General features: G+C 40.9%; 1 protein-coding gene across 1 annotated transcript in view; it reads right to left on the bottom strand.

Annotated features, from left to right (window-relative positions):
• Window positions 1-12,470, bottom strand: part of CUBN (cubilin) — a 306,910-nt gene that overhangs the window by 18,300 nt on the left and 276,140 nt on the right. Inside the window, exon 60 of the mRNA XM_075552448.1 lies at window positions 12,176-12,384. Within this exon, the coding sequence (XP_075408563.1) occupies window positions 12,176-12,384 (209 nt within the window). The remainder of the gene's footprint in view (window positions 1-12,175; window positions 12,385-12,470) is intronic.

Consider the following 12,470-nt stretch of genomic DNA (forward strand, 5'->3'; position numbering starts at 1 on the left):
GATGTGCTTTATACAATTGATGTATGTATATGTATGGACTGTGATAAGAGTTGTATGAGCCCCAAATAAAATGTTTAAAAAAAAGTGTCAGATTGTTCCAGCCCCCATTCCCCCCCCCCCCCCCCCCCCCCCCCCGGCAAGGTATAGCATTACCCACTGTGGGAAACGCTAACTGAAAGGCAGGTGTTTTGAATCCACCGGCTGCTCTCTGGGAGAAAAATGAAGATCTGTTTCCATAAAAATCGCAACCTTGGGAAATCCACAGGGCCGTTCTCTGCTGGGTCGGTATGGAGTGGGAAATGGAGGTTAAGCACCCTGCTGCTGATCAGAGGTTGCCATTGATTGGGAGGGAGATGTGACAGTTTGCTCCTGTAAAGACTGACCCAGCCATGGGGATCTGAGGAGCAGTGTCTACTCTTCCCTCCAGGGTTGAATCAACAGTTAGGGTAGCACTATACATGTATAGGAACTATTTTCCAGAAGTTTACAGAAAATGTGTATGATGAAAAACACTAAGCATGGGTTTCTATTTTTGGCATAAAAATAAATTCATACTAATTTATGATAACAAGTCTGAACATGATCTCGTGTGAAGCATTGAGGAGAAGATGACATCCATTTGCAAAGAGGCCCATCGGAGCAACCTGAAGTCTGCTATCATTGAAGCAAGAGCAGACATCAAATTTATGGTGAGGCTTCGCGGGAGGAATAGTGAAATCAGTGCTGTTCCCTGAGAAGTCTGTGAGGGCAAATGCTCCAGAGACATCACCAGCTATCAATGGCTATCGTGTTTCAGAAGCGAAGCAGAAGAACATTCGTCTTGTACATGCTTCAATTGAAGAGGATCAACTCTTAGCAGCAGAGACAATGGTCAACACCATAGACATCACAATTGGCTCAACTCACACAAGTCTGATCTCCAAATTTAGGTTGAGCCAACTCTCTACTCAACAGGTATAAAGACTGTTAGTGCCTCGATGATCGACAGACAAAAGCAGAAAATGTTTCCAATTTTCAATTGGAAGCACTTTTTTGAGGAAATGAAACATGGGTTGACTATTGCTATTCTGAGGACAAAGCAACGGGTATCAAGAGGTAGAAGTGGCCCAGCCAAAGCAAGAGCAAAGGTCGTGACAGTTTTTGAGATCTCCACACAATTTGCTTGTTGACTCTCTGTGCGGGCAAAGAATGATCACAGCTACATAGTATGGGAGTGTTTTGACAAAGTTAACCAAAGGTTAGCAGGCACTTGCCCAGGAAAGCTTCACCAGAGAGTCCTTCTCCGGCACAACAATGTTCCTGCTCATGTTTTTATCAATGAGAATTTCTTGAGGAAATTATTAGGTATTTCTCCGACACTTCCAATTTTGCTCCTTCTGATCTCTTTCTGTTTATTAATATTGTAAAAACTTACATAAAAAATTACCATCAAGATGATTCCAATCCATGCAGCAGAGGAGAACTGCCGCGAATGGGTGTCCAATGCTGTACATCTTTACGGCAGCAGCTAGTGATGTCAAACTGCTGATCTTGTCCTTGGCAACCCAACTAGCAGCCACTATGCCAAAGGGCGCCCATTTTCCTTGCGTTATAAAGGTAATAAATGACTACACTGACATGGTTGAATTGCCAGGACCCTCAGTTCTTTAGGGATAAAATTAGATGACTGATAATCATCACTTGGAAAGTATCTTGAACTTAGTGGAATTTGAGTTGAGAAATGAAGTATATATTTTTATTTTCATCTTTTCATTCCATACGCTACAAGCTTTTTGTAGACTCTCTATGCATATGCATAAACATGTGCATTAGTTCTACAGAGAGAGAAAAATAAGGGCTACAATAAAGATTGAAGGCAAGTGAAATGTAGAAGGAGAACCCAAATGATGGAGTCAGAAAAATCTTTAAAAAGACATTTGAATTGGCACTTTTAAGTAAGTAGACAGCAAAGGTGAATGCCATAGATATGTAATCTTGTGATAATAGTACTCACAATAATCTGTGGGTGGATACATAGATAAACATGCAGGCCGAACAGGTGTGGGAAGGTAAGTAGGACTACCTCCATGAATGTACATAGGTTGGACAGAAGATATTTCACACATCTATTTACCCATGCTGCAAATATATCCATGAATACAAGAAACCATACAAGAGGCAACGTTGTGGATACATCAGCATCATAACCAAATACTTTGAGGGAGTGAGTCATGGGGCTGGGGGTTCAGGAACATAGATTTGGGGGCATCAAAGTCAGATGGGATAATGTAGTTCACAAAAACAACAACCATGTAAATCCTACTATGGTGAGTCATGGCGGGGGTCTTAAAAACTTGCGAGTTTCCATTTAAGATGTAACTGCCGGTGTCTTCCTGAAGGAAGCAGAGGAAAATCTCCAAGGAAACAGAGTGAAAAAAGACCCATGGGAACAGTTTAAAGGACTAAGGGACCATATGAACCACAGAGCCCCCCAAACCTGATACTAAAAGAACTTGGTGGTGCCTGGCTGCCACGGCTGCCCTCTTGTAAAGGCATCATAGCAGAAGGAGAAAAATGTAAAAAACCCTCAAAAATAATAATAACAACAACAAAAAATCCAGGCTTACTAGTCTAATAGAGACTGGAGGAACTCCCAAGACCATGAACCTTAGATATCCTTCAAACCTGGCACTGAACTTACTCTTGAGGCTCATTTTTTACTCAAACAATAGCGTGGCTATAAGGGAACAGTAACAACCAGGATGTGTGCACTTTTTAGAACAACCAACCATCCAAGATCAAAAGGGAAGGAAGAAAGCTTAGAAGACACCAAGAGGCAGGGACGGAGGGACCAAGGGGAACAGTATCCACAGGCAGGAAGAGGGACACGTGCTATTTTATGGTGGGGACTACAGTCAGTATCACAAAACAAAACGTGTAGGAATTATTGAATGGAAAAACCAATTTGCTCTGTGAATTTTTCCCAAAACACAATAAAAACTGGTTTTAAAAAGTAAGTAGAAATTCTCCCAAACTACAAAGGGGAAAGTCCATGGCAGCCATGCAGAACAAGACGAGGACTCTCACGGAAGCATGAGAGGCATGGCACATCTCCACGAGTCTAGCCTGGAGATTACAGCGAGAGAGGATCCGGAAAAGAATCCTGGCGAAGTACTTTATGTTTCATGGCCCAGAGTTCAAGCGTTACGTAAAGGGTGGATAACGTGTGATTTGGGCTTTCAATAGATAAGTGGTAAATGTGAAGGACGGATCACAAAAGGAAGTGAGGACCAACTGGAAGGGAAATATATATGTACAATGAATTGAAGTAGACAGGTAGTTGGTTATGGACCACTGACATGGGCTGCCCGGACTACTATTGTACTTGAAACCAAAATGCTCCCCTTCTGTCCTCCCTTTCTTAGACGATTCCATGTCTATGCAGCGGTTATTTCACCGCTTAGCTCCATAGAGTATGCAGATGGTGCACTGTAAAATGCAAAGTCAGTTACCACTCGGATGCATTCTGGGAACAACTGGCGTAGTGCTGGAACTTGAATTATGTTCTGAATTCTATGGGTGTGCTGTGGGGAGTATTGTGATTTCTCATCTTTTAAAACTCTTCAATAGGTGAAGTTCTGTGTCAAGTTGGTAGGCTGGGATTCTCAAGGGTCTGGCAGTGAACTCCTACTTATCCCTCAAGACTGATCTAACACAATGTAACCCACTGCATAACGGGATATGCTATGACCAGCGAATCGGTTGTAAGAAGATTTAAGTACAACGTACCGCCCTCTCTTGGGTCACAATCTTTATGCAATTGAAAGGAAATTTGCTCAGGTGTGTGGCTTGCTTCTTACCTAAGTGAACACTGTCAGAAAGCTTGCTTTCTTTTTGCTGCATCTGGATCTTGCAACTGGCTGATTGGCTGCCTGGTGTTTGGACTTGAGCCAGTGGCCTGCTATATTGCCTGCTGACCCCGGGAGCCATCACCAGCCTTCCAGCTAACCTACCGAACTTGGATTCATTCACCTCTCCCATTAGAAACTTGACCTGCTGACCTGGGATTCATCCACATGTGCGAGCCACCAGGCTGTGGTCTTTCTGCCAATTTTGCCTTCATCAGCCCCTAAAGCTAACTCAATCAGGAGAAGCCACCAGTTTGAACCTGCTTGCCTGAACTTGGACTTGCCCACTTCTATAACTGTATAGGCCCTTTACTTGATATAAATTTATATATACATATACATATATAAGTGTGACTGGTTTTGTTTAACAGAGCAAATAGGCCAGACTTCAGCTCACAGCTTGAAAAATCATTCCTTATTCACTTTCCCAGCCCAGTCAGATTTTCTATCATCAGCCTGCCAGAGATTCTGTAATAAAGGAATCATGAAAATATGAAAATGACAAGACACATAGGGATCCAGCCTAAGAAATACTGAAGCATTATGGAAACTATGTTTCTTGTCATTCAATATCTTCACGATCCTTTTATTCTAGAATCTCTGACAAGCTCATTTGGACAACATGACTGGGCACGGAAAGGGAATAAAGAATGGGTTTTTAGGTTTGTAACTGGACTCTGTGTTCAGTCTACATCAGAGCTCTCGGTTACAATAAAAAATCTGTAACTCCATTGAAGGCCCTAAGAAAAGGGAGAGAAACAATGGTTAGAACTAGAACTAGCTTAACATCTGCAGGAATCTTTTTATTATTGTTGGTGGATTTTGTCTTTTTTTTTTTACCTCAGTGCTTTAGTCCTGTGCTTGGAACAGTGTTTAGAATACAGTGGGTACTCAATTTGGCATTGATTGATTGAATGCATGAATGCATAGTAGCTATTACTTCGTAAAGGTGGGAACTCTACACCTTGCCAGGTGGTTGATTTTATATTATTTCCTACTGGGAGGAGAGATTGAGAGCTCCCAGTAGCTGACCACACACTGAGTGCCAATCGCTTAAGACAGAAGTTCTCAGTAGGGACCATTTCACAGAGAAGTGCTAGCAAACAATACAAAAGCACCTCAAAAGTTCTTTAAAGGTGTGGTGTCTTTGGGGTCATCATAATAATTTGGGGTTATAACTGGCATTTGGTGGAGAATCCAGTCCTATACAGCTCCCTATATACTAAGTCTTGTATAACTTTTGAATGTCCTGGCAAACATTCATGTACTTTAATTATCTCAGCACCTAAACCTAGTCTACAGACACAAAAATACATTTGTACAATTTCTGTATGTACAGAATACTCCAGAATGCAATTATTTTGTAAGATTTTGCTGTATAACTAACTTCTATTAAGGCAATGTCTGAGCTATAAAGCCTATATTAAAAGCGTGAGGTAAATAATACAATAATTTATAATAACAAACAGGTAATACTCTATGCTGTGCATCAAAACATGATTTTTACTCACTATATTATCTTGTTAAATAGGTTTTAATTTATCTGGATGTATTTATTCTTTATGCACAAAAAGTTACAGCACATACTCTATACCAAGCCAAATAATTGACTTGCATTAGATATGATTCATTTTAACCAATCCTACTTAGGTACACATCCAACTTAAAGATAAATTTAACAATGAAGCTCACTCATAATTTGGTGGGTTATAAATGACCCGTATATAATATATGGTTCTCACAACACCCAACTCACATAATGTACTATTTCACAGAACATATTATAGATGTTACTGAGCTCCAATGGCATAGTGATTATACATTTCGCTGTTAACCACAAGGTCAGCGATTCAAACCTGCCAGCCACTTCTCAAGATAAAAACTTGGCAAGACTGTCCTTTGAGTCTTCCCACCATTTTGGAAATCGCAGGTGGTGATACTGCTATTGGCATGTGAGTTTTGTATAAAACCTATCCATATTTTTCTAAATTTGGATTTTTATATCCACCATGTATTTATTAGTGGGAGAAATGTTAAGTTGTGTCAGAGTATTTACATATCAAAATGCACACTTTTGTTTGAACTTTCCTTTTTATGTCATTTAGTATATTCCATTGAATTTATTGAAATTATATATATTGATAGGCTTTATTACAGAGTAAGGAACTGTAAAAATATTGATGATTAAAAGGGGCATTGGGCTTGATTATACTGAGCAACAAAGCTGGGAAATGTTAGGAGGGAATCATCTTTCTCGGACAGCCACGCGTCTGAACTCTGACACCCCCGACTGCTCGCTGCAGGAGTGACTGGGCTGACGGGAACTGGAGGTGACAAGCTGGCTTCCTAAATTAGGTAGCCAGAACCCCTCCCTCTCTATTCCTTGCAGTTTCCAGTCCCAAGAAGGAAGCACGTTTTTGGTATGCTCCTGCAAATTTTGCAGGGGAAAATTGTTTCCTGTGTAAATTATCAAACCACGTGCACTGAAATGGATCTTGGGAGTACATTTCCATTTACTTTAAAAAACCCAACCCAGCTACCCTTTCTCGGAAGCCCTCCCTAAACCCCAAATGGAGTCAGTCATGCATGCCATCTTCCACGATACTGTTCTGCACTGTTCGTGGTGTGTCATCCATGTCATGTGGCACAGGGATGGATGTGCTGCCAGAGCCATCTCCTCCACATAACTGACAACTCCTTGAGGAGCTGCATCTTTAACATTCCAGGGCCAGGTACAGTACCTGGCACACAGTAATGCCAAGTAGCTCATTATAGGAAGGTGCAAGTGGCATTAATTTCAACTGTAAATTGTTCTAGTGAAACGTATATTTCACTGACTACTATAGTTACTTTAATTAACTGTAATAACTCTCCAACTCAACCCTTTCCGAAAGATGGTAATAAAATTAAGAATGATGAATAGAATTGTCATGTTTTCACTTGTAGAATTTAATTAAATAAAATTAGCTTTCCTGAAAGTAATTCCATTATATCTAAGGAATAATCTGAAAGGAATCAAATATCTCACTTATCACTAGGGAATCTTTTAAATAAAAATACCTCTAAGATCCACATTCCAAGGATGGTCCTAACATCTGTCACTTTAGTACAAGTTGGAAAAGTGGTCAATTTAGGAAAATTCTTTTTCTCAAGAGAGAAAGGAACAGTGGATCTGAACAGAATTTCTTGGGGGATGGGGTGGGGAGGGGAAGGGTTGTATTTTATTCAGAAGCTGGAAAGCAATTCCTTGGTTTTGATATGCTGTGTCTCTCCTCAGTGTCTTGAAGAAATTCAGGAACCTACTAGTGGATTTAATGACATTATCAAATCACACTCATGGAAATGGCTCTTGAGCATAAATAAATCCAATCAACATTCCTGCTAACACAGGCACACCCAAAACACTTTCCACGAATTTAAAGGTATCATAATCTAACTGCAAATGAATTGTTTTAGAAATGCTCAGAAGCAGAAATTTCATAGCTTCCGGGCCCAACTGGGACCACTCTAAAAAAAGAGAGGGCAGAAACTTTGTTTACAAACACTGCACCGTTGTTTACAAACACTGCATCTGCCACAGTGCTCAGCACGCTGGTGTATGCTAGTGTGGTCCTGAAAACAGCCTCACAAGGGACATACTATAGTGACTTAAATAAGAAAATATAGTAGCTAAGACTCAGGGAGGTTAGAACACTTCTCCCTCGGTACAATTAGGATTGCATTCCTAAACCACCTGTCTCTCACGCTTTTTCTATTCCTGGAAAAACAGGGCAGCTCATGAATAGGTTTGAGTATCCGTTTTACTGCCGTTCTGCTCATTTTGGTTGTGTTTGAGAAAAGGAGACTTCAACCTGCATTGCCATGCCTCGTTATCTCTAATCTTTCATGAACTCCCTCTACTCTGACTTTTGCCCCCAATACTCTGTTAAGATGGTTGTCAGAGAACATAATGAGTTTTTCTTGGTCTTAACCTTCCTTGGTCCTTCATTTACAATTTAATAGTATTGACCACACAACCTTTGTAAAAGAATCTTCTCCTGACTTCAGTAGTACACTGTTCGTTCTCTCTCTCTCTCTCTCTCTCTCTCTCTCTCTCTCTCTCTCTCTCTCTCTCTCTCCCTCCCTCCCTCCCTCCCTCTCTTTCTGTCTCTCCCCCACACCCCGCCCTGAAATGATTCTGTTTCCTTTTCTGTCTTCTGTGCCTTCAACTGCTTATTTTTTAATCTGTCTTGAGGCTGAGCCAAGGTTGAACTTTTTAGCTCAACAATGACTTTCTCAAAGAATGTCTTGTTCTTCTTGATGTAAGTAAAGCCTTTTTACTATCTCTGTTTTAATTTTTTTTAACATTTTATTGGGAGCTCTGACAGCTATTGTAACTTTCCATAGTTCAATTAGATCGGGAATAATGGTACATTTGCTGCCATCATCAGTTTCAAAACATTTTCTTTCTTCTTTGAGATCAGCTTCCCTTAATCCCCTCACTCCCCACCATACCCCACAGGAACCCTTGTTAATGTACATATATAATGGATTTGCTTATTTTGCCATACACCATCCAATGTGTTTGTTCACCTATCAACCTGTTATTCGTTCCCCTCAAGTGGGGTTATTTAGTCATCATTGCTTTCAGTACCCCCACCACCACCACACACACACGAACATATTGCGCCCTCTGGGAGCCATTACCCCCGTTACTATTTCTGAAGGGTTTGCCTATCTTGGCTTTCATGCATCGAACGATCTTAATTATACAAATGAACACACGCAGAACTCATGAGATTGATGAGGTACAAGTAAGACCATAATAATGAGATGAAATATTAAAGAACTAGAGCATAATCATGTGTTTCCTTAATGCTATACTGTACCCTGGATGGATCGTCTCTTCCACGTGGCCCTTCTGTGAGGGCCTGTCCAGTTATTTTACAGGTGGGCTTTGGTTCTCCACTTTGCCTGTGCTCCTTTACATCAATTTGATCCCTTGCTTTTGAACTTCTGATACCTATTCCTGTCGGCACCTCATGATCACACCGGCTGGTATGCTTCTTCCATGTGGGCTTTGTTGCTTCCCTGCTACATGTTCGCTTGTTTAACTTCAAGCCTTTAAGACCCCAGTCGCTATGTCTTTTAAGAGCTGGGAACCCTCAGCTTTCTTCACCACGTTGGCTTATGCACCCATTTTTTTCTTCAGTGATCATGTCAGGAAGGTGAGTATCACACATGGCCACATTATTAGAACAAACTGTTCTTGTGCTGAGGTCAGATTAAAGTAGAGGCCCAAAGTCCATCTTCCTTGTTGTGTGTGTGTAATTAGGGAAAGAAACCTATCAAATATACCTATCTTTATATATTTTACATATCTATGGTATATTTATACCTATATATATAATTTTTACTTTCTTGATCTTTCCTCCGGCCCCACCATCATGTTTACCCATCGCTCACCTCTCACTCTCTCTTCTATCAGCGGCGCTTTCTTTACCATGCATTCTCTCCCCATTGACTGTCCTGTCGGCCTAGGTTGCTATCACCAAACCAGACTCAACACCTTAGAAAGTCAGGGCTTCCTCCTAGTCATACTGCCATTCTCTGGTTGCCTAGGCTTGACACTTGTCGCGGTAAAAAATATAAATTAATCTTTAATGTAGCATGCCATGTGCCTTCTGACATTAGCTTTCAGCAGGCCTGCTCACCCATAAGAGCTTTGTCCAGGGACAACCTATGGGAGGAAGTGATAGGTGGAGTACCCTGGAAAATCTTCAAATAAATGACAATGCGTATAATAAAAATAATTACCATTATGTTTCATGGGTTTACATAATCACTTTTATGCTTCTTTGCTTCATGTCATTTGGCTTACATGCTTAACTTTCAGATCGTGGGGGAAACCTGTATCTTGTCCAGTAATCCTAGACTTTTGGCTCTTTCATAGTGACCCAACAGGATAAGGTAGAGTGGCTGCTATGGCTTTCTGGGACTGTAACTCTTTCACTGTCTTCTGATTAAACGTTCATATTGCTTCAAGCTTGTATCTAATACATCAGCTAATATCTACATAGTAACTCTTCTGAAATGTTTATTGTTGATTTTTATGTCTCATTCCTTAATTTCCCAATCAGATTCATCCTCCATATTAGCAGAGATATTTACCCCCTCATGAACAGAGGTCTTGCTATGCTTGCTAATTTCCTTCCCAAAGTGTGTCATAGCAGTTCTATGGGTAATGGCTGATTTCATTAATAATTGCTACCACTTGTATTTTGAAATCATCATGTCTAATAAGGTAAATGATGTAACATAAAAAGTGATTTTAAAACTTGAACAGTCACCATAGAAATGGGAACAACATAAATGCCCCTCAGTGAGTGACCAGAGCAGCAGACCACAGCCCACCCACACATTGGAATACTACATGATTAAATTAAAGGATAACCGCGAGCCTGTGGAACACCTCACATTGTGGAGGCTCTTGCAGGACCATGCTGAGTGAAATATGTCAACTGCAAAAGGACAGGTATCACATGTCAGATCACTATCATAAAAAGCCAAGAAGTTTTCACATAAGAAGAAACCTTCAGGACCAGGGGGGTGAGGGGTGATACTGGGAGAGTAGAGGGTGAGTGCGTTGGAAAGGGGGAACCGATTACAAGGATCCACATGTGATCTCCTCCCTGGGGGATGGGCAGCAGAGAAGGCGGGGGGAGACTCCAGATAGGGCAAGATATGACAAAATAACAATCTATAAATTATCAAGGGCTATTGAGGGAGGGGGAAAAAAGGACCCCATGCAAAGGGCTTAAGTGGAAAGCAAATGCTTTGAAAATGATTAGGGCAAAGAATGTACGGATGTGCTTTATACAATTGATGTATGTATATGTATGGATTGTGATAAGTTGTATGAGCCCCTAATAAAATGTAAAAAAAAAGAAGAAGACACATTTTTTAAGGTTATCAGATTGAGAAAGAAAGGGAGCGTAAATCACTAACTAGAAGGTTGACACACATTAACGTGGGTGAAGGGGAAGGCAATAGACAATAAAGGAGGCCAACAAAAAAGTGATGAAGGCAGAAGAATACACGGAGGGGAATATAAGCGTTAAAGACAGCACATTATTATTATTCTGATAATAATCCAGAAGTGCATGCTTAGACACGCAAGCTGAACCGGTCCAGGAAGCCTGGGACTATACTGTGAACATATACAGGTTTGACAAAGGATATTTCTACCTAGGTAGTTATATGTGCTGCATACCTATCTATGAATATAGTAGAGCAGAGGTGAAAGTTATGGAAACGTTTTAAGCCATAACTCAACTCCACGAGGAAGGAGTTGCTGGGTCTGCAGACTCAGGACCCTAGTCTTGGGGGACCTGGAGGTCAATTGACACAACACAGGCCACAAAGGCAATGTTCTACATCCTACTTTGGTGAAGAATGACTGAGTCCTAACAGCCTGTGTGGCCACCTGGTCTTTCTCTGTGTGCACCAAAGAAGAGGGAAGACAATCAGAAACGCAGGGAAATGGTTCCCATGACTCAAGCCTCTCCGAACAATAGACTGGCCTCTCGGGTGACCACCAGCACCGGAGACAGATGCACTCCTTAGAACAATCAACCATATGAGGTCAGCAGGGGCGCATCTGCCAGGGGTAAAGTTCAGAAGGCAGGAAGGGACAGGGAAGAGAGATAAATGGAAAGGGGAACAACACGAAGACAACGGGAAGGGTGCCATGATACTGTAGGCTTTGTATCAATGACATGAAACAGAACACATATGAATTTGTGGATGGGAAGCCCATTTACTCTGTAAACTTTCACCTAAATCACAAAGTGAAAAAAAAGGAAAAAAAAACCTACGACTTGACGAGAGAGGTCTCTTCATTTACTGTGAACCTTTCCTACTAAGATACAAGGATATAAGGTAATGTAGGGCGTGAATATATAAATTCACGAAACAGGTAAACTACTTGTGGTTATAGTCATCATAGATTTGGTCATTTATTTGAAGATTTTCCAAGGTCAGCTCCACGTAACCCTCCCTCCCATAGATGGTCTATGGACAGAGCTGTGATGGACACTCAGGCACACGTAAAGCTAAGCTCAGAAGGTGCATGATGTTCTGAAGTCATTTGATAGGGAGATAGAGCCTCAATGGTGTTATACACAGCATCTTTGAAAATACGTCATTTTAAAAGCAAATATTCAACTTATATCTGATACGGTATCGATTGGAATACATGATAATTAAAGTCTGGGATGAGTAGAATATGGTAAATATAAGAACCTTACCTTTACATAATCATAAACACATCTTTGCAAAATGCTTGCAGCCTCCAGAGCAAATGTATTGAAGGTGAGCTTTATTAATTTGTTTACAGGTGCGCTTATGAACCAGGCACAGTTTAAATTCGCGTCATATCTTCCATTTGAATCGGAATCAGGAGAGGCAAAGGTATGGTTTGAACCTGTCAGATAACCTCCGCATCCTTGCTGAGGCCCTGCGTGAAAACAGAGGACACGTCAATGTACAGAGCAAACAGGACATATTTCCATTGTACACGTCTGGTTAAAGAAATCATTCTTA

The sequence above is a fragment of the Tenrec ecaudatus genome, chromosome 6, assembly GCF_050624435.1.
Source record: "Tenrec ecaudatus isolate mTenEca1 chromosome 6, mTenEca1.hap1, whole genome shotgun sequence".
NCBI lineage: Eukaryota > Metazoa > Chordata > Mammalia > Afrosoricida > Tenrecidae > Tenrec > Tenrec ecaudatus.